The sequence below is a fragment of the Rhinichthys klamathensis genome, unplaced genomic scaffold, assembly GCF_029890125.1.
Source record: "Rhinichthys klamathensis goyatoka isolate OS25496 unplaced genomic scaffold, OSU_Roscu_1.1 h1tg000653l_1, whole genome shotgun sequence".
Taxonomy (NCBI): domain Eukaryota; kingdom Metazoa; phylum Chordata; class Actinopteri; order Cypriniformes; family Leuciscidae; genus Rhinichthys; species Rhinichthys klamathensis.
The window spans coordinates 170995-193801 of NW_026607097.1; the positions used below are offsets into that span (position 1 = coordinate 170995).

The 22807-nt window shown below is 38.8% G+C and overlaps 1 protein-coding gene across 1 annotated transcript in view; it reads left to right on the forward strand.

Moving 5' to 3' along the window:
• Positions 1-202: 202 nt before the first annotated feature.
• The window catches only part of grb10a (growth factor receptor-bound protein 10a), a 68174-nt gene continuing 45569 nt past the window's right edge, over positions 203-22807 (forward strand). The window contains exons 1-3 of the mRNA XM_056241528.1: positions 203-395; positions 13513-13626; positions 18366-18459. Coding sequence (XP_056097503.1) covers positions 13576-13626; positions 18366-18459 — 145 coding nt within the window. The 5' untranslated portion in view covers positions 203-395; positions 13513-13575. The remainder of the gene's footprint in view (positions 396-13512; positions 13627-18365; positions 18460-22807) is intronic.

The window sequence follows — 22807 nt, forward strand, 5'->3', positions numbered from 1 at the left end:
GCTCCTTTTCTTATTTAGAAGATGTGCTATTCCTCATGATGTGTTGCACATCCTAGCACAATTAGACAACCAGTCGTAGATAATCCTAAAGGTCTACCCCTGAATTTTAGAACAATGGGTTAAAGTAGGCGGGTTGTAACATAGGAGGTGTGTCTTGTGCTAAGAGGGGGCGGGGCTGGAAGAGTTCGTCACCCTCGTGTGTTTGAAGCAGTCAGCTGAGCACAACTTGTGCGGACGCGGCTCTAACCTCGTACAACATGCGGGATCACAAGGAAAACGTTTAACCCTGTGCACAGTTTGTCATTCCAACGTGTACAGAAAACAATCCAGTTAAACACCCTCCCTTTAAATCAACTTCTCCGTTCTTTTTTCTCGTGAAGATTGCCAGTTTGGAGGTGAGTAGCATACCAGATTGTTTGGATGAATGTGTTGAGAACATATGGTTTCGTGCTCATGCTATATCTAGAGATACCATATGGGGATATAATTTAGGAACATGAATTTATAAAGTGTTTTGTATGGAATTTACAAAACATACCCGTCAACAAACGAGTAACTTACATTTGCAATAAGGTCGACTTGAAGTAAACTTGCACAGATATAGGTTTTGTGAGTGAAACGGTCTCGAATAGAGTCGGGTCTGCTGCCAATAAACCGGTAAACTTTGCGCAGGCGTGTTTACAAACAACTTCAAGAGTCGGTGTATTTTTAGATCGTATTTATAGTCCTAGGTCTTACTGTGAAGTTTTCTTTTTTACGGTTGGGATTTGAGAAATGGATATATTTTAAAACAAATTACTGGAACCGAATGATTGTCATATGATGTGATTTTCATGTTTGATTAACGGTTATCGGACGTGCATTCTTCCGCCGATACGGATAACTTACATGTAGCCCACTGACCGTTTCAACGCGCAATTTAGCACCGCTACTGCAAAAACATCGCGAAACACCAGAGTAGTCCGTGCGAATGGCTTTCTTTGTAGTGAGATAAAAACATAGAGAGCAACCAATGTAGTCTAGCTCGCCACATGAATGACTCCTGGGAGCCGGTTCCTTTCATGTTAGTCAATCAGAAACATTCAAGCACGACTGGGTTAACTTTAGTCCTGGAGGGTCCTGCAGAGTTTAGCTCCAACACTGATGAAAACTCACCTGTAACTTTCAATCCTGAAGACATTGACTTGCTTGTTCAGGTGTGTTTGATTAGAGTTGGAGCTAAACTCTGGAGGAGAGTGGTCCTCCAGGACCGAATTGCCCATCTCTCATATTTACGAACCAAAGACTCTCATGAGCCAGTTCTTTTTTTTTTTTTAGCGAATCAGCTTCATAGGGGCGCCATTGGTGTAGTCAGATTCCAGAGCGAATGACTCCTTATGAGCCGGTTTCTGTAGGCTACTGATTCAAAAGTAGATGAATCGTTTGGAGTGGTTATTGAATTAATCTGAATATTACTTGCTGAACAGTTGTTACTTTCATCGGTATCGTAAAGAATCGAGAAAAGTTAGTGTGTTATTGCGGGGACGTGCATGAGTGTGTTACTGACTAGTTGTCATTATGAATGAATGAATGTAATTTTATGTTACCACGTTTGTTTAGTATTTTTATGTTTAATGTATAGGAACAATTATTGGATTGCATTTATGCCATCTTTAAAAAGTCTATGTAGCACACCTTTTGAATGATTGCATCACTTTTATTTTGTTTGATTTATTTTGAAATCTGACATGATTTTTTGGAAATTCCTATGATTCCCTTTCTAAATTTTGATGCAGAAATGGCACATTTCTTCTAAATTTTTCCACCTTGAAAAAAAAGTTTAACTTTTCTGTTTCTGACTTTTAGATTTGGTTTTAAGATAACAGTTCTAATATGAGAGGAGTTTCAGGAAAAAAGAAAAAAAGGAAGCTTGTTTTCCGCCACAGAATAAAACATTTTAAAAGATAATTGCAAGTTTACATTTTGCAATTCTGACTTTTTTCCTCAGAATTGAACGATATAAACTCGTTAAATAAACTATTGCATGTTTTAAAGTCAGAATTACAAGATTTAAACTCTCTATTGCATGGTAAAGTCAGAATTGCGAGATATAAACTCTCAATTCTGATTTTTTTTCTTCCAATTGCGAGTTTATATCTTGCAGTTCTGACTTCTTTTCTCCGAATTGTGAGAACTCTATTGTCTACATTTGTTTGTTATTGTCTAAAACAAAAATTGTCTCGCAGTTGCGACTTTATATCATGCAATTCTGAGATAAAAAGTCAGATTTAAAAAAAAATATATATTCTTTGGCGGAAACAAGCTTCCATACATCCATTGTACAGTCAAAGTCCCTTTAAGAAGTCTGTAAGTCTTTGCTACAGTGTGCTATTAGACTACAACATTATCTTACATTATGGGATTGTGCAAATAAATGTTTTTTTTTCATGTGCCACAAATGCAAATGAGCTGTCTTTCATTTCAAACAATTGCCCAAAGATATTGTCCAGAAAAGTTATGTAATATTCTTGTGCGAGAACTCTCTCCTTCTTCCACACGCGCTAACACAAAGGAGGTGTATCTTTTTTCTTTTGTCAAGGAAGGAAGGGAAGTTGTTTGGTGGTTCTCTAACAATAGACTGGCCGAGTGCAGGGGTTGGATTTTAAAAGGCATGTTCAGGCACACATATATGAGTTTCTCTCTCTCTCTCTCTCTCTCTCTCTCTCTCTCTCTCTCTCTCTCTCTCTCTCTCTCTCTCTCTCTCTCTCTCTCTCTCTCTCTCTCTCTCTCTCTCTCTCTCTCTCTCTCTCTCTCACACTCACACTCACACTCACACTCACACTCACACTCACACTCACACTCACACTCACACTCACACCTACACCTCAACTAAATGTGTGGGTTTTATTTGGCAGAGATTCTGCAGAATGAAATGAAGCAAGACGACAACTCCAAATTGCCGCCTCCAGGGCTAGAGAGTTCAATTTAATGTCATTTTAGTTCACAAATACATATACCTAGTGCTCACTAAGGGAGGTAAGAATAAGGAGAATCTTGATAACATCAAGCTAGTCAACATATTCTTGTTCAGATGGCACAGATTGTTCCTTACTTCACTTATCCCCATATTTTTGGGCACTGTCTTTAAGCCAAGGTGACATGTTAGTATAGTATATTTATAGTCAATAAATTAGTTATATAGTTGGGTGTTTGAGATATACAGTATCTTAATGTGAAGGTTATTTACACTGACAGTGGTTTGAGGCATCCAAACGGCAAGACGTTTTCATCTTTATTGAATTTTTTTTGTGGATGAAAGTATAGGCAGTTTCCTCATTTTCCTTCTTTATATCTTTCTTTATATCATCTAGTCTCTCGGATGTTGTCTCCCACCATCCTACTTTATTTGACTGTTCCCTCAATCTTTAGCACCAAATGTAAGTGTTCAATTTCATCCTAAAAATAAACAAATCAGAATGTACTCTGCAGTCCTGTGAAACAGCAGTTAGCTTGCTAAGAAAAGAAAAAAAAGATAGATAGAGAGAGAAAAAATGTGTAAGAGTAGTGTATGCATTATTATTAGCATTGGCCACCTAGTGTCTTTAGGGGGAAAGAGAGAATAAGCAAAAGTGCAAAGGTTTAGAAAGGGAGAGTATGTTACATGTGCTCTTAATTTAACCATTGGTGACTGATCCAGACCCATTGTGTTTGTTTTGGTCAGAGTTGCTGAAGTCTATACAAAAGTGGTTTCGGTCAATCCAAAGCCAGTTTATTTAGAGCAAGAGTGCACTAAAACTACACATGGACTGTCATCCAACCCATCATACTCCACTGGCTCGCATGGACAGTTAGTGGGAACTCGTGTTGGTTTGCATTGCGCTTCAGTCTGTCTCCAGTCTGATTTTTCTTTTTCTCGCTAGCTCTTTTGTTTGTGTGTGATCACACGGGTGGTCCATGTTAGAAAGATTCTGACCTGATTTTCTTGGAACACACACATACCCAGCTGCCTCCGATGGACCGCCACTCCGTCACAGGGCAGTAGCTCTTTTGATCCCCCCACCGTACCTCTGCTGGCTTCCAAAGCCTATAGATCCTCCACGCAAGCCAATACGACACAATGCACTGCTCTAACTTTTTCCCATTCACAGCCAAAGCTTAACCTTTTTTGTTTAACTTCTATTTTTTTAATCAAATCATGTTGACCTTTAACCCGAATCACCTTATTAGGCAGGATTACTATTATAAATGTAATCAATATATAAACAATATATATTTAGTATTGGTCAATAACAGATTAAAAAAATGCTATATATCGGCCAATAACCAACATAGCTTGATGTGTTAGAAAATGGGTCTCGTCTTCAGGCAACATTCCTTCAAGGTTTTGGGTGGAGTGAGAGACACTTCGAAGTCTTGGAAGGTTCAAGTTGTATTGGTATTTTCTATTTTTACTTGGATATGTTTTAGGGACTTCAGAGAGTGGCTGTAGTCTCTCAGAAATCAGTGATGTATCAACATTTTTTTTTTTTACTAAACACTAAAGCAGATATTAACTTATTTTGTCAAGAAATTAAAATAAACTATCTGTAAATAAATTCTTATAATTGAACTCGATATTTCAGCCTAACAAATTTTACATGGTTCTACTCTAGAACATAATTTTTGGTTCAGTGAAGTGCGTTTACACTGCTGATATGTTTAGCTGTTGTACCTTATCCACGTTTTAAATGCATCATCAGAGAAGTGCTAATTAAATACTTTTTTTCAGTCAACATATTTGGCTATCCAAAACTATTTCGGCCAAAACCAAAAATGATGTTTTATTGCTGTTTTTGGCCAAATATTTTCAGTTGCTGAAGTTTTATTTTATCTGTCAGTATAGCAACCAGTATAGTTTTATTATACAATCTTGGCTAATAATGTACGATAGATTACCCTTATGGCTGGGTGGTATGACAATATATAGTTTGGCGATGATAATAAGTGTCTGTCGTTAAAGATTTTACTATATTGTTTATATTTAAATATATCCTTGTATCACAGTTATAAGTTATTAACACTTTAGAGTGATGAAATGCACATGAATAGCAAAATAAAGAGCAGGACATGATGTTAAAAAGAGTTTAGTGCAATAAGCAACTGAAAAAACACCTCAGTGCTGTGCTCGTATTGACTGTCACAGTGTGTTTCGTGTGTGCAGAAAACCACCTCTCAGACGGCATGTGATACTTAATTCAGTTCTTTTTCGCATGTAAAATAAAAAAAAAATCAACTTTTTGGTGAGTATTCACTTAAACACACTGATTTCTTAAGTTAACGTAAACCGTAAAAACCTGATGTGTGTTAGTATATTAGATCTGTGCATGCTGTTTTAATGTGCATTGAAATAGCCTAATATACTCGCTGCTGTTTGTCATCAATGTTAATCAAACAACAAAAGACAAAGAGAAAACCACTCAGTGCTCTTGACGGAATAACTTTTGTATGTTTAATAAGAATAACATTTACATTTACCGTAATTCGTACAGTGGAATCTTATTTTTACATTTTATAATTCAGATTTTTACATTGATTATACATTTGTTAAACTTTAATTTCTATATTTGCTCTGTTGTATTTGTTCTATTGTTTGTATTTTGCTACTTTGGGTACGTTTACATGACAACGATATGCTTAAAACGGAGAAGTTTTTCCTTTGAGTTTTCCGCGCACAGACGACACCATTGTCAAAACGATCCCCATTCACACAGATCCGCTGTGTTCTGCTGCCAGGCCATTAGATGGTGATGAAACACTATAGATTTAACACGTAATAATACGCATGTGCATGACGTCATCGTCTTCAGAGATTCGCGTTTTTGTTGTTTACACGGAGATCGTTTTCAAAAACTTTGTGTAAACGAACGGCCAAAACACATAAAAAGTTTGACGTTTTTAGTTGAAACCGGTGTTGTGTAAACAGCCCCTTAGTTCCTATTTTTAATTACAAAAAAATAACTATAGTGATCGTTATCGTGAAATAAAATATCTTCTATTGTGAAATAAGATTTTGGTCATATCGCCCACACCTAATTTCCTTTGATGCCATCTAACGCTGACTTAAAGCTGCAGTCCGTAGCTTTTTTGGGGTTAAAAATTATCCAAAATACATATTTGAGAAAATACATAACCAGCCAGTGTTCAAAACTATCTGCTTGCCTTAGCTCGATTCAAAACGGTAAAGGAGGAGTCTAGGCTAGTAGGCTATGAGTGTGAGGATGCTGGAGGTGGAGATTTATAGCCTTTTCTCACAGCACTTGATATAATTAAACTTATCAATTTGATGGCGGATCCAGAAAGGTTCAAACGACAATCACCAGTGACAACTGGAGACTCACCCGCTGTAAAATGCAAAAGACTTTGTTCGGACTTCGGAGTGGCTACAGAAAACAAGAGACTGCAACCGGCCCATGCGAAAACAAGGAAACATATCGGAAGGACATTACATGTAGTCACGCAATGCTGACGTTGTTAACATTAACAATTTGAGAACAAAGTATAATTTGCACGGTTTTGCGTGATATGATAACTTATAAGCGATTGCTAGATTTAATCAGCACGATTTACTGCAATGTCAGAACCAGAACAAAAGTTACAAAAGTCATCTATTAAGATGTTTCTTAATAGTTCAGATGACATTTTCCAGTGAAAATTCTTATGTTGGTCATACTTCCAAAAAGAATAATCTGTGATTCTGAATGCCAGTATCCACACCGGCGCGGTGACTGACAGTCTCCTCAAACATTGTGTTCATCCGCTCTGTGCCGTGTCGAGGGTGTCGAAGCACAACTCACGTAAAGTTGATAATTCCGCGAATGACTGCAATTGCAGATTTCGAACAGAGATGGCGACAGAGGAAAAACACCGGGCTGCAGCTTTAAAGTTAATCTTAAAAAACATGAATAATTTAATAACACTTTTAAATATAATATTTAGCGAATATCCATTTTGTCTTACTACTTATATCTTTATTCTATGCTATCACCTGTAGCATTTAAAACAGTTTATTTACTCTTATAGTCTTTTATTTTTAGTCTTTTTAGACATAATATTGGCCATTTATCAGTTACTGGCTAATAGACTCCAACTGGTCTATTAGTCATTGGACTTTACATAACGGACAGATACACTGCTGTGACTAGAGCTAAAAGACTTGCATGTTTCTTTCTGAGGCATTATCATCCACGTGGATATTGAAGTCACCGAATTCTACACATATGTACCATTTTTCACGCCATCCTATTGATTAGCCCAGCTGTAACCCCGTACAACTACGATGTAAAGAGGAGGTGGATGAGGCATCCTGGCATTTCCCAGCAAACGTTACAGCACTTGTTTGCATTTAGAATAGCCAAAGTTGCTGTAGACATAAAGCTCAAGGTATCTTTATCTTGTCTTTTTTGGATCCATTTGACCTGGTTGACATTGCGAAGGGCAATATTCACAATGCCTGTCCTTTCTCTACAGGATTTCCCAACCAATGATGGTGGTGGGTGACTCTTGATGTAAGAAAAGAAAGTAGGTTTTAGACTGACTGGTTTTCTTGTTCTCCTAATTGAGCAGTCCAGAAAGAATGGTGCAACTCTTCTCTAAAGGAAAAGGGGCACTTGACCTGTGTTTATGTGCATACTCTAGGGAGGCAGAGGACGGGATTCTCTAGGCCTTGAAATTCCTCAGAAAACATGAGAGGCAATGGTGGGATACATTCACCCGGCCACTTAATTTGCCTCTACTGATAAGACCGTGGCACATCAAGCATTTCACCCATCTCTAAACAATGAAATTCCCCCGTAACAGTTTTGTGTATATTTCTCATTATCGAGTCTGGTTGTGCTTTGCTCTATACACAGCGGTTCTTGTTGGTTCTTGTGCAGAGCTCTACCCAAAACACTGGTGGACCATATCGGTATGTGGCAGCTTTATATAGTGTCTGATATCTTGACAATAACAGGTTGGGTTACGTAACTGAAACAATAGAGCCTCTGTCAATCAGCACTCAGAACTATGGGAGGTGAAGATAAATGAACTGGAGCCATTTGAACTTCGAAAGTCTCTTTTATTTTATTTTTTGCAATGGATTTCAACATCAAGTTTAGGCCCCTGTCTCTTCATTCTCCCAATCACCAGACGATGCAGAGAATGAACCTTTGTGAACTTAAAAAGCACAGAGGCAGTTATGGAAAGTCGATTTGTCATGGACCTGGATTTCACACAAGCTTTAAAACCTCAACCATGGCGATTTCACAAGTTTCACCAGTATTTGCTGTTAAAACTGACTTCATTGTTGTTGTGGTTTTTCAGATTATGAAATGAGGTTTAGTGTCCAGATGTTTTAGACAAAACCATGTTCTTTAAACACATGCAAGACGTCTTTTCAAGTAGCAATGGTCGACAGTGTGCATTGGAAAACTTTTGTGTCTTAAATTCATCCCCTATAATGAGGGGGGGCTCCTGCTACAACCAAACGCATTCAAATCATAAGTGTTATAATAAGTGTTATAGTCTAAGTCTTATTAATAGTCTGTTTTTGAACACAAGAACTGCGTAATTTGCCTGATAAGCCCAATTTTATGGGCTTCCTCAAGATTAGCCAAGTAGTCTTTTCAGGGAAACCTACTAGTCATTTTTTAAAAATGTACCTGATTGAACTTTGCTGGCCTAATAGAGACGACCTAAGAGTGTGGTCTCAATCATCAGCCAGCGTCTCTGTGTGAATGTGCGTGGTGAATGTGTGTCGCTTTTCTTCTCTGTCAGTATAATGAGCTTGGCCATTGATGCGTAGCGGGCCTGAGCGGTCTTTCAATGCTGTTAATTTGAGGTTTCGGTGCCGTGATCATGCTATTCAGCTGCTCCAGAGATGAGCCAGGAGTCCAGCTTTCAGCACCACACGTTTGGGCTTACTGTTCCTCAGTTTGGACTTTTATTCAATGCTAAAGTAGGCTACCCTGTCAAAAAGTGCTTTTGTGCTTCCAAGCATGTTGGATCAATATATTCCGGGATTGAAATCCAAACACCATTTCACTCTTTCTCTTTCTCCAGATCTTTCTTTAATTTTTTTCCAATCCATTTTCTTCCTGCTTCCCTTTTTAAGCTCTACTACTACAGCACAGTCCCCATCTCTCTCTCCAGATAAGATTGAAATGGTGAAGTGCTACTTTAAGTAGTAGATTCTGTCATGCAGGGCCGTAGCTAGAGGATTCGGGGCCCCCTGAAAAAATATTGATGTGGGCCCCCACCACCCTCCACCAATATCATATACTGTACAACAGATGAACATGGAGGCCCACATAACAGAAGATGGTGATGTTGTTGTAAACCTTTATTTTAAAAGTTAAATGTTTATATAAAAATTACAACTAATAAAAACTAACAAAAAAGCAAGAAATTGTTAAATAATAATAAAACCAATTTTTAAAAAGTAATAATTTTTTCTCCCCATCAGTCTGTTATAATTCATAAATCAAAAAGTAAACATTTAGAAATTGACAAGAATGCAGTCTAATTCAAAAAAATAAAACCATTCATTGTCTTATTTTTTAATAAAGATAATATGGAACTGGTAATATTATTAAATAAAGCGAATATGTTGTATTCGTGTTTTCTCGATGTTTTAAATATCATCAGCGGGCAGGTCAGATGCATAATGCAGTGCGTCGTGACTCGTGTCATTTTTTTTAAACTCTCTAGTTACAATAGTGTAAAAAGACAGGAATTTAGACCACGTAATCATTCGGTCGATTGCGGCGCGCACCGATAATAAAAAATGACTGTACACGGCAGACTGTAGACGGAAGTTTTCTAATTCCCAGCGAAATAACAATATATAACCGGTCTTTAAGAACGTCTTGATCGACTGGGATACAACCACTCTCCTTGCCTCCCTCTCCGTCTTTTCCTGGCATTTCTGGTTCCCTGATTTATGTTTTCTTTTCCCCGACATTTTTCAGTCAGTTAGTCTCCTGCTCTTCCACCAAGTTCATCGTTAACTTCAGGCTGCCGCCTCAACTCTGATTGGTTCTGTTCACGAGCTGGGGTGGGACTTACACTTTTATTGGGTCCATCTGATGTTTGTCACTGACTCTGACTGAATAATTAATAAATACTTTAGGTCGGACTAAACCATTTTTATGGAGGTAAGAGAAGCAGATATTTGGAAAAATATTTACCCAAATTGCACGTTTTTGTGGTTTTCATTTAAATCTCAGGCATACAACTAATATAAATATTATAATTATTCATACTACAGGGGCCTAAATAGTATAACTGCTGGATTTTGTGAGGCCCCCTGGGCAGCGGGGGCCCCTATAATTGTCACCACCTCTCACCCCACTAGCGACGGCCCTGCTGTCATGTAGTATGCTGTGTCAAACAAGCTGGCTGTCAAAGTGCTACAGCAGACAAAGTATTACAGTCACTCACAAACTGCCCATATCCTTATCAGCAGCAGCAGATTAAGTTTTACCACACACACACCACATGATTAGATCTATAGAAAGTGGTCGACCGTTATGGGGACGGGAAGGGGGACTTTTATTTTGACTACGCTGAGAACGTTAGCACCTGAGCACAAAGTGCTTCCATTCTCTGTCTTCATTAGTTTACTGTCTCTATTTAACAGTTCTGTCTAATACTTCATTAGATAGAACTGTTAAACAAAAAAATTAAACCGTAGACAAAGTATTAGTTATTAGTAACAGAATGTTTAAGTCAGCTTAAAGTCCCTATCTCATCTACTGTCAGCATTCAGCAAATGCGCATTTATATAATTTAAACAAGTCTTAGAAAATATCTAATAAATAATTAATTTTGCAAACCTTTCAGGCTTTGTCGAATCCAGCTGTGAGATCTTCTGAGGTGTCCATTTGTAGCCTGCATGAATGTGTGTGCGTAACGTGAGTGAGGCCAGCATGGGTTGCTCACTCTGTGGTCTGTGTGGGTCCTAACACCTATAACGCCACTATACTGTCAAAAAGCGCCGTCCTTCGGATGAGACGTTAAATCGAGGTCTTGACATAAAAAAATCCCAGGATGTCTTTTTAAAAGAGTTAAGGGTTTAACCCCAGCATCCGGCCAAATTTGCCCATCGGCTTCTGTCCATCATCATGGCCTCCTAATTATCCCCTTATACTGATTGGCTTCATCACACTGTCTCCTCTCCACCAATAAGGTGGTGTGTGGTGTGTGGTGGGCGTTCTGACGCAATATGGCTGCCGTCGCATCATCCAGGTTGATGCTGCGTATTTCAGCAATGCTACAAATCACGCAGTTAGCTAACAATGTATATTTTAAGGCAGTAATTACTATTTGTCAACATAATGATTATAATATATAGAAATCTAGCATTGGTACATGTGGATTTAAAGTTTGTGTCATCTGAAGTCCTTGCAGGAGTTGGAAACACATCTTCACAGGTGTTGTTGGGTCATCTGAAGTCTTCGTAAGAGTCTGGATCCAAATCAGAACTGACATACTCTAGTTATCTCTGGATGGGCAATTTGAAAATAATTAGCTGCTGTTCATAACATTAAGCAAAGATAATCATGTGTATTTGATCTGATCTAACTGGAGTACAAGCTTATGAGATGCATTAAATGCTCGGCTAAAAAGATGCGTCTTTAATCTAGATTTAAACTGCAGAGTGAGTCTGAGCCCCGAACGTTATTAGGAAAGGTATTCCAGACATTAGTGGACTCTTTAGTGGACTTTGATATCCTTGGTACTGCCAGAAACCCAGAGTCTTGTGACCTTAAAGAGCATGATGGATTGTAGGGTTATAGAAGGTCTAATACTTTGTAATCGATATGGAACATAATAGGTAAACAGTGTAGTGATGATAAAATTTGTGTTATGGTCGTATTTTCTTGACCTGGTAAAAACTCTAGCAGCTGCATTTTGGATTAATTGTAGCTTTCTTTTTGAGGATGCAGGACAACCAGCTAGTAATGCAGTTTAGAGGTCATGAATGCATAAACTAACTATTTTGCATCTGAGACCGATTCCCCCCTTCCATATGTAAAGTGCTTTGAGTACTCAGAAAAGCACTATATAAATATAACAAATTATTCAATGCGGTCATGAGAGTACAGCTGTCACTGAGATGCATGATTGACAAACTTTAAACCCTTGATTTCAAACTATGCTGCGCTATATCCAGTTGGCAACTGTCATATTCATGTCATGTTCATTGTGTGCTGTATGTAAAATTAGTGTTACCTTGTCTTTATTTGAAAAAAAAAAGAAAGATTCGCTCTGTTGGTTCCCCTTGTCTAGTCTTTAGTCTTTATTTTTGAAAAATACTATGGTAGGTTTACTGAATCAAGAAGTTGCCACCCTAACTATAAGCCTGTTTATTTTACAGATTTATTTTTTATCAAGTTGAATTGGTTTCATTTTAATTATTATTTATTTTTTTGTGAATATTAAGTAAAATATATATAAACTTAATTTCGGCAATTGTAATGCATGCGTTTTTAAATCTTTAAATTTGTGATTTAGATACATATATAAGCCACCCTTCTCTCTAAGATATCGGTATTGACCATTAAAAAAAATTTATATTGGCCGACCACTACTATAAGGTGCCTTGCGGGAGCATAGGAATGAGTTGAAATGCAAATTTTGTACAGTTTTATTGCTTCCATTCGAGCACAAAAATATCTTTGGATAATGCTGGATAACATGATCATCTGGTTTTACACAAACTTGTGGAGTTCATTGTTGCTTGAGATTTTCTGTTATTAACATTAAAGACGACATAACCAAATACTAAGAATTAATGAAGTTTATATAATTTTTTACCCATGTATATTAATTGAAAGGGGAAGATTTGCCTTTATGCAATTTTTGTAAGTCTTTATAGTCTAAGACTATAAACTAAAGCATATTTAATTGGAATGTCCCGCTTTAAATTATATTAGGCAACATTCTTATTCAGAAAGTACACTAGCGGGCATTTTAATAAGGTTTCTCCTGGGAAAATATTAGAATTAGAAATATTAGAGTTATCTTAGTGATTTGAATCTTTTGAATGTCTTCATCAAAAAGATTTGTTCAGCTTAGTTCACTGAATTGTTCATGAGTGACTCTTTCTGCAGGTTGCATTGTTACACCAGTAGGTAGTGACAAGTAAATCTTTTGTCTTATGATTGACCTCGAATCATTCACTCAACTGAGTTGTTCATTAATGGCTCACTGATTCAGTTTCCACTTTCCAGTAAATGAAATTTTCCTTTACAACTTGAACTCTAATGTTCTCTAAGGTGCTATAGTCAGTCTTGAAGGCAGGAAAGCTGGCATATCCTTCAAAGAAAAAAAAAAAATGCATGTCAGTGCATGTAATTTGCTTAAAAGATTCATAAAAAAAACATACAAAAAAACACTGATTGGTGAATGAACACAAATGTGACAACCACTGTTTTTGTTTTTAGTGCTGATCCCAACTGAGATTCAAGATATTTTCGATATGAACCAATTCTCTCTCTGTCCTTCTCTCAGGCTGTTGCACTGGGGTTTTGGAGGTGCATTTGACGGCTCACATCAATTGCGGCGATTCTGATCATGGCCTTAGCTGGATGCCCAGACTACTTCCTCCACCATCCAAACTACCAGGTATACTCTAGTGTAGTTGTAGAGCTCTGGAGTCTACAGAGCTTTCAAGTTCAGCAGGGCACTGTGTCAGTGTTTCTTGACCGTGCTGTAATATCTCAAGCAGAATATGCATGTAAAACCCGAATGCTCACACACACATGCACAAATCCTCCTGAACCATCTATTCAGCGCAGCGGTTCCCAAGGGTTCTGTGGCATGTCCGCATGCCTTTCGTCGCCATGGCATTGCCATGGTGCCACACAGCTGACATGCAAAGTGGCGGCTGTTGCTATTTATACCAGGGGTGCACAGTCAGGCCTCTCTCTATATTTGACTCTCCTTATCTTCTCTCTCTTTCTAATATCATTCCTTTCCTTTCGTTTGACCTTATAAACTACCCATCCCTTTCACAAACTATTCCTTTCTCTCAGACCCTCCCCCCTTTTCCCTGCCCCTGCCCCTGCCCCCACCCGGGTCTCCTATAAAGTGGCTGGTGCTTGTGAACCTGGCAGAGCATCAGTGTATACAGTGAAGGCAGGGGTGCAGCCCTCTCTGCAGGGGGTTTCACAGAGCCACAGGCACCTGGCCCGAATCTTTTTCTTTTCTTCCTTTCCTGTCTTTCTCAATATTTATTCTTATCTGAAGTTTATCTCTTAGTTTGAATCTTTAATCTAGAGTATTTTTGCTGCAAATTGTGTTCAGTCAGTCTGTGTCATCTGTTATTCCTCTTCTTTAGTTAAGGTTAGGGAAGTTATGTGGAGAGTTGCAAGTCTTAAGTTGCTTGTAGTTAATGAGGATGAAGATTAGGGTCAGAGGTCATAGGTCAAATGGAGACTTGGAGTTGTGTTTCAGGTTTATAGCGGGGTGTCTGCTCACCAAGAGCCAAATGGGAAAGTTGAGTAGTTGTTTATGTTCGTCAATGCGTTTGTATATCACAGCAGCGCCTAGAATGGCCAAGTTGTAGCTGTCGAGGTCAGAGGTCAACTCCTAAATGCTTTGGCTTTCTAACCACTCTTTGTTAATAGCCTAGGTTCTGCAAGGGTCACATGACCTGTAGGGGTGGGAATCTCTAGGCACCTCACGATTCGATTCGATTACGATTCAGAGGGCTGCGATTCGATGCTAAATCGATTATCAGAATCTTTTTTGTGTGTGTGTGACTATAAATACTTTGCTTTAAAAGTACAAAGTAATGACCCATAAAGAATTAACGTACAATATATTTTATTAACATTGCAAAGAACCAACAGGAAAATACATGTGTGTCTGAACTAGCAGCAGCATATTTGTAGTAAATTAATAATATAACAACGACCGGTAACGTTACAGCCGAGTGTTTTACCTCCTCTGGCTGGAAACGTGTCATTTGGCTTCATGTGTCTTGTTTCCGAAATATTTTAGTTTTACTCTACAAAGCTTACAACTAGTGTGGCTCTTGTCCAGCTCCTTTCCCCCTTCAACTTCAGAAGCCAAAATATTTCCACACGTCAGCTTTTAACGAGGAGGGTGTTTGGATTTGGCGCTCAGCCATCGCGTCCGCGTCTGTTATGTGCACGCCACAGACGGACCGGCCACTGCACTTCCGCGCTTCAGAGTTCCGTCTTTCGCGTTCCGTCAATATTACGTTATTATAAATATATATCTAAAAAAAAATTATTTATTTTTTGAAAATCGATTTTTGACAATTGTGAATCGATTCAGAATCGTCCACGTCCGCATCGCGATGCATCTAAGAATCGATTTTTTCCCCCACCCCTAATGACCTGCCTTTCTAGGAAATTCAGTGCCTTTGTTGCCCTGTGGAATCAGCTGGGGGGTTAAGGTTTACATAACGGACACAAGGCTTGGAGCCTGTCCAAGTACAACACACACATACACACACACCCTCTCGCATTCCTCGGTCATCCCCTGTTATATAGATCCTGGTGCGTTCCACTTTTGTACTCCCTTCGAGGAGAGTAAAAAGTATGTAAATAGCCTTTAAATTTTGAATTTGAAGTAATATGGCCAAGATTAAACCCCACTTAAATGAGAGGATATAAACTGAACACTTTCTGTTGGTGTCGGCGAGCAGCATTTATTGACTTTTTTTGGTCTTTTAACACTGTGGAAGATTAACAGTATGCTGGCTAAAGCATTAGAAAAGCTTTCTCAGAGCTGTAAATATCCCTTCCTGTTTTTATAGATGTTTTTCTCCTTTCTGAGAGCCGGCTGGCTTGGTGCAGCGTGAAGAGAGAGCAGAAGAGAGAAATAGAAAGAAGGCAGGGAGAGAAGAGAGCATGGGGACCTCTGGCAGAGGCTAGTTCCTGGAAACTCGGCTTCCATGTTCTTAGGTTTCCTAGAAAACTGGAAATTAAAAATGTGGCTTTATTATTTTCTTTTTCTTGGACTACTCCTTCTAGCTTTGTACATTCTGCTTTGAAATATATGGTGTGATATTGTGTGTGGTTTGAGAGCACTAGAGCCATTGCTGTGTGCATAGTTTGCCTTTTTTGTTCTTCGTTTTATGTTTATCGACTATACACACACACAAATATGTGCATGTAATTACTACTGCCAAATACATTGATTTTGTTTAGGCATTCAGTACCTATCTCCACATGCAGCATAAGATATACTGTATTTGTCCATTGGTATCAGTTCGTTTAAGGTTATGCACATATAAATCAACATGTTATTTGACTTTTTCCAATAAATAACCTATTTGATGTATTATTTATGATCAGGTTTACATTGCAGTATTTGCCTTATTTCCAAGTTATAACTAAGATGTAAACCAGAACATTAAAGGAATAGATCATCCTTCCTTCCTTCCTTCCTTCCTTCCTTCCTTCCTTCCTTCCTTCCTTCCTTCCTTCCTTCCTTCCTTCCTTCCTTCCTTCCTTCCTTCCTTCCTTCCTTCCTTCCTTCCTTCCTTCCTTCCTTCCTTCCTTCCTTCCTTCCTTCCTTCCTTCCTTCCTTCCTTCCTTCCTTCCTTCCTTCCTTCCTTCCTTCCTTCCTTCCTTCCTTCCTTCCTTCCTTCCTTCCTTCCTTCCTTCCTTCCTTCCTTCCCTCCCTGCCTGCCTGCCTGTGAAAAGCTCTATACTAATAAATGTGAATTGAAAATGTAAAATAAACAGATTTCATAAATAACAGTATTCAGGTATTAAATACTATAGTTAGGGGTGCTCCGATCAGGATTTTTGGGGCCGATCACCGATCGCCGATTACTGGAAGCCGTATCACCCGATACCGATCACCGATCACCGATTACAGGGTCTATTTGAAGAGTTCTTTTTATCATGTAGCATTACTTATTAAACTATATTTAACAACAATGTACATTAAGTATTACATTTAAGAGAAGACAATGCATAATGAATTGACACCTGTGTATTTATTTGCAAGCAACATGTATTAACATAGCAGCTTGGTTATTGGGAGCAGCTTAGGGCTTGACACACAACTTTCCTGTAGAATATAAAATAAAATTAATAAAAGACAGAACATCTGAGTCTTTAAATTTAGCTTTAGACTACTTTAAACTAAAAACAGCCACAAAAAAGGCTATAGCCAAAATAAAGTTTTGAGTCAGTCAGCCATCAGTTTTTCTAATACACTTAAAGGACCACAGGTAGTAAAGTGCACAGCACACTGGATACATTTTTGTCATTGGTTGTTGCGTTAAATCTTACCCAGATACAATAGTGCTATTTTCTGATTGGCTATTGTGTAGCTCGACGAACAACACCAGAGGACACCGGCTTGGTGTTGGCAACACCAACACCGGCTTGATTCATGCCGGTTCCACAGTGAGAGCGGCGCGGCCAGAGTTTTGGCCGCTGCGGCATATTAAATATATTACAAATAGTTTTTCAGCGTGAGAAATACAATGTATGGCGGGAGAGCGTGACAAAAGACCGAAATGAGTGACTGGCACGCTCAATGCTTGACACTTGAGAGCCCTGTTGTAGAATTGCCAGACCGGTAAAGCCATTTTTACCAGGGCGTAAAAAATTGTCTCGCGAGTTTTGCGTCATCTGATCGGCTTTTCTGGATCGGCCTTTATAGAGACCGCCGATCACACATCCCAAAGCAATTATCGGCCGATTATGATCGGCGACCGATCAATCGGAGCACCCTTAACTATAGTGTATACATTTAAATATAAGTTAATTCTATTAAAGCTACATAAGTTATTCAGTCAAGAGCAGATTTCAGTAGTTTTTTTTTTTTGTACTTTAGTTAACATTAATGACACAAGACAGCAGCAGGTACAGCATATTAAAGGATTAGTTCACCCAAAAATGGAAATTATCCCATAATTTACTCGCCCTCGAGTCATCCCTGGTGTATTTGACTTTCTTCTTTCAGCCGAACACAGTCGGAGTTATATTAAATAATATCCTGGCTCTTTCCAGCTTTGTAATGGCATTGAAAAGTGCCCGAGTTTTTGAAGTTCCAAAGAGCGCATCCATCCATCATAAAAGTAGTCCATACGACTCCAGTGGGTTAGATGCCTTCTGAGGAGAAGCGATGGGTTTTTGTAAGAAAAATATCCATATTTAAAACTTTATACACTATAATCACTGGCTTCCGGCTATGGCCGTACACACGTTCACGAGAGAGTCGAGTTCCGGCAGAAGGGTGACCTCTGACCCCGATGCATGTAGGATGTAAGCTTGGGTGAGAATAGACGCCTCTTGTGAAAACCACGTAACTCTCATGTACACGCGTATGGCCGTTGAACTGTCTGACCTCCTCCCTTTCTTTTTCTTCAGGACAATGTTGACCGGACCCCGTCTCACAGACCGTCCAATCTCATTGGTTCAAGCTTCCAGCAGTCCTCTAATCTGAACTCTCCTAATCATCCAGGTGGGTTATTAAAGGGTCTTTCGGTACAGATAAGTTCATTTTCATTTTCATTTCTATACATTAATTTACGTATTTAATTTAATATTATGAATGACAACATTTAATTGCATTGCACAAGCAGCATTGTCCTCAGTGGCATTGTGCAGGTCACAGGGTTCTGTAAGGTCACAGAGGTTACTGGCGACCCCTCCTGTAGCTGCAGCGATTCTGTGCACTTAAGGTTGTATATCCTCCACGAGCTGTGCAAGCCAGGGCCTTCCCCGAATCTCTAACCGTTTTATAGCTGTGAGCAAGGCTGTTGGCCAGGAGTTACATGAGTGTGTGTGTGTTCACGTTCTGTGTGTCCTGCTCTGCTCTCCAGATGCTGCCTTGCTTTAACGTGTCACTACCCTGAAGCATATATATTTTTCAGAAAGCCACAGCAGGCTTTTGTGTGTAGACATGTATACATTGCGGTCTGGGCACATTGGTAAGGGTTGTAAGAAATACTGACATTTATGCATGCATATACATGTGCTTGGCTGTCTAAATGAGGACATGCCATAACCTTCTATTGTTTTGAATTTATGGTAATTATAAATAACCCTATCCCTTAAAGCAGGTATTTTAGAACTTGGTCCACAGACCCACAAAAGGGAGAAAAAAATGCTGTGGGGAAAAATGTTAGATGTAGGGCGTACTCGCACTAGGCACGGTTGCCTTTTACTCAATCTGAGCGCGATTGTCCAAATTCGCAATTCCAAACGATCCGCTAGCTGCCCGCCCCATAAGCAGGCCGTCAAAAAAACGGAGATCTGCACACAAAAACAATTGGTTTCACCAACCACTTAAAACCAAAATAAACAGTGTTCCAACCAATCACCGACAGGGGGTGGGTGTTGTGAGGTTTTGCGCTCGTTAATTTTGGTTTTGAGTGGTTGGTGAAACCAATTGTTTTTGTGTGCAGATCTCAGAGCCTAGGCTGCCTACAGAGACGCGTTTTTTTTGACGGCCTGCTTATGGGGCGGGCAGCGGATCGTTAGGAAAGATTAGATGAATGTGATCATTTATGTTTGGGCCTTTTTTGGGCCTGAAATCGCTGATGCAACCTTTAATCCTTACACGAACTTTTCTGCATTTTTAGATGTTTAATAAGACATTATTTAGTCTGTTTATTAAGCCGTTTTCCTCGTGGGGGCCGTAGAGGCAGTATCCCATATATATACAGACACACACTTGAGAATAGACACTTAATACTGTGGCTAGACAAACAAATAAACAGACCTCGTCTGAACAAAATACCTCGTTACAATTTAGTAGTAATGATTTCATGAACTTCTTCACCGAGAAAATTGAAAGCATCAGAATCATAATCGTAAACGCTCAATCTTTGCTCGCGCCTTATAATTCAGCCGCAATTATCACCCCGCAAGAACAATTACAATGCTTTACAACCATAGAACAAAAAGAGTTAAATAAACTTATCACTTCATCTAAAACAACAACATGTTTATTAGATCCTAATCCTATACCAACTAAACTATTGAAAGAAGTGTTACCTATAGTGGAAGAGCTTCTTCTCAATATTATTAACTCATCTTTATCTTTAGGTCATGTTCCAAGAACGTTCAAGCTGGCAGTTATAAAATCTCTTATTAAGAAACCACAATAACCTAGCAAATTACAGACCCATCTCAAATCTTCCATTCATGTCAAAAATATTAGAAAAAGTTGTGTCTGCTCAACTCGGCTCTTTCTTGCAAGAAAACGACATCTATGAAAAGTTTCAGTCTGGATTCAGGCCACATCATAGCACTGAAACTGCGCTTGTTAGAATCACAAATGATTTACTTTTAGCTTCGGACCAAGGCTGCATCTCAGTACTAGTTTTACTTGATCTTAGTGCTGCGTTCGATACTATAGATCACTCAATACTCTTAGATCGACTACAAAATTACACTGGTGTTCAAGGACAAGCATTAAGCTGGTTCAGGTCATACTTATCTGACTGCTACCATTTCGTCTACTTCAATGGAGAAAAATCGCTCATAACTTCGGCAAACTATGGAGTGCCGCAGGGATCTGTGTTAGGCCCTTTATTATTCTCAATATATATGCTTCCACTTGGTAATATTCTAAGGAAACATGGAATTAGTTTCCATTGTTATGCCGATGACACTCAAATATATATTTCATCATGGCCAGATGAATACGCTAAATTATCTAAATTGACAGATCGTGTTAAAGATATAAAAGATTGGATGACGCGTAATTTTCTTTTATTAAATCCAGACAAGACAGAGGTAATACTTATCGGTTCTAAAAACCGTCCACAAAACCTTTCACAGCACGACTTTAACATATTAGGATGCCCTTTTACTTTATCCGCTACAGTAAAAGACCTGGGTGTTACACTAGACTGCAACCTGTCTTTTGAAAAGCATATTTCATATGTTACAAAAACAGCCTTTTTCCACCTTAGAAACATTGCTAAGCTACGTAATATGCTATCAGTCTCTGATGCAGAAAAGTTAGTTCATGCATTCATGACCTCGAGACTAGATTACTGTAATGCTTTATTTGCTGGTTGTCCTGCATCTTCAATAAACAAGCTACAGTTAGTCCAAAATGCAGCCGCTAGAGTTCTTACTAGATCAAGAAAATATGATCATTTAACACCGATTCTATCATCACTTCATTGGTTACCTATAAAGTTCCGTATTAATTACAAGGTCTTGCTTTTGACTTATAAAGCTCCAAATGGTTTAGCTCCAGTCTATTTAAAGGGTCTTCTATCGCCCTATAATCCACCGCGCTCTTTAAGATCACTAAATTTGAGGCTTCTGGTCATTCCTAGGATATCCAGATCCACCAAAGGAGGGAGAGCATTTTCACATTTAGCTCCGAAGCTCTGGAATAGCCTTCCTGATATTGTTCGTTGCTCAGACTCGTTCTCCCAGTTTAAAACTAGACTAAAGACGCATCTATTTAGCCAGGCATTCATATACATTTTTTATCTTACAGTTACTGTAAATTCGGCCTCTACTTCATAAACGCCAGATGAGAACTGGCCCCGACTGAGCCTGGGTTCTCCCAAGGTTTTTTTTCTCCATTGGGTCATCTGATGGAGTTTTAGGACACCATCGGGTCACTTGATGGAGTTTTTCGGTTCCTTGCCACTGTTGCCTTTGGCTTGCTCAGTTGGGGATATTCAAATTAAATGACCCATCATACCACTGATCAGCTCTACCAAACTTGGATGTCTTTTTCAGTAATAAACAAACACTGTTAAGTTGTTTTGATTGATACTGTGAAGCAGCTTTGATACAATCTGTATTGTGAAAAGCGCTATATAAATATATTTGATTTGACTTGACTTGACACACACACACACACACACACACACACACACACACACACACACACACACACACACACACACACACACACACACACAGCATGAAAGCCCATACATCTTTCTTGTTGTGTTTTTTTTTTTTTCTGGTCATCTGTGACCAGCCATTGAGTGTGTGTGTATGTGCGATTGTGTGCGCATGCTTGCACTTACATGCCTGTTTGCACTCTATAAGTTGAGGCTACAGTTATATGAGGTGACCTATATTCCGTACACACAAAGAGAGAGTGATGGAAAGAGTTGGGCACATGAGGTTGGACCATCTTCTGACACAGAGTTCCACAGTGAGGAAAGAGCGCTGAAAGAAAAACAACAGGAAAGAGACAGTGTCTATATTACGCTCTGAAGAGATCTCTGTATCCTCTTTATAAATTCACTGCTGGCTGGGAATCTTCCATATAGATTTCTGATGAATATTTGACATTTATTTGAACTGTATTGTTGGTTGTTTGGCCAGGTCTGAAGTTCATCATGAAGGTATTGCATCCCTCATACAATACCAACATAAACCTGACTGATTTTGGAACGTTTGTCAGACTTAGCCACTGAATTGGACACACTCCTCCTTTCCTAGTGTGGCATCAACATGAAAACATGTCAAAAAACCTCAGTGTCACCATTGTGCCATGTCAAAATTTTTACTATGGTAGAGTAGTAGCATGTTCTGATATATGTAGCAAGATAATGCGTTGGTTTTTGACATAAACGTGGTTCGGTACCATTTACAAAAAACATGGAATTGTTATGGTAACATAAGAATCTATAGCATCACCATATCACCATATACTATAACACATTCTTTTACATGTAGCATGGTAATGCCACTGTTCTTGAAGTAAAACATAATAAAAACTAAACATAATAAAAATAAAAACGGACTGCTGTAAACCTCGGGATAAACAGAGAGACTAATATTAGCGTAGACGCCATTCTTCTTATGATGTAACGAGTACA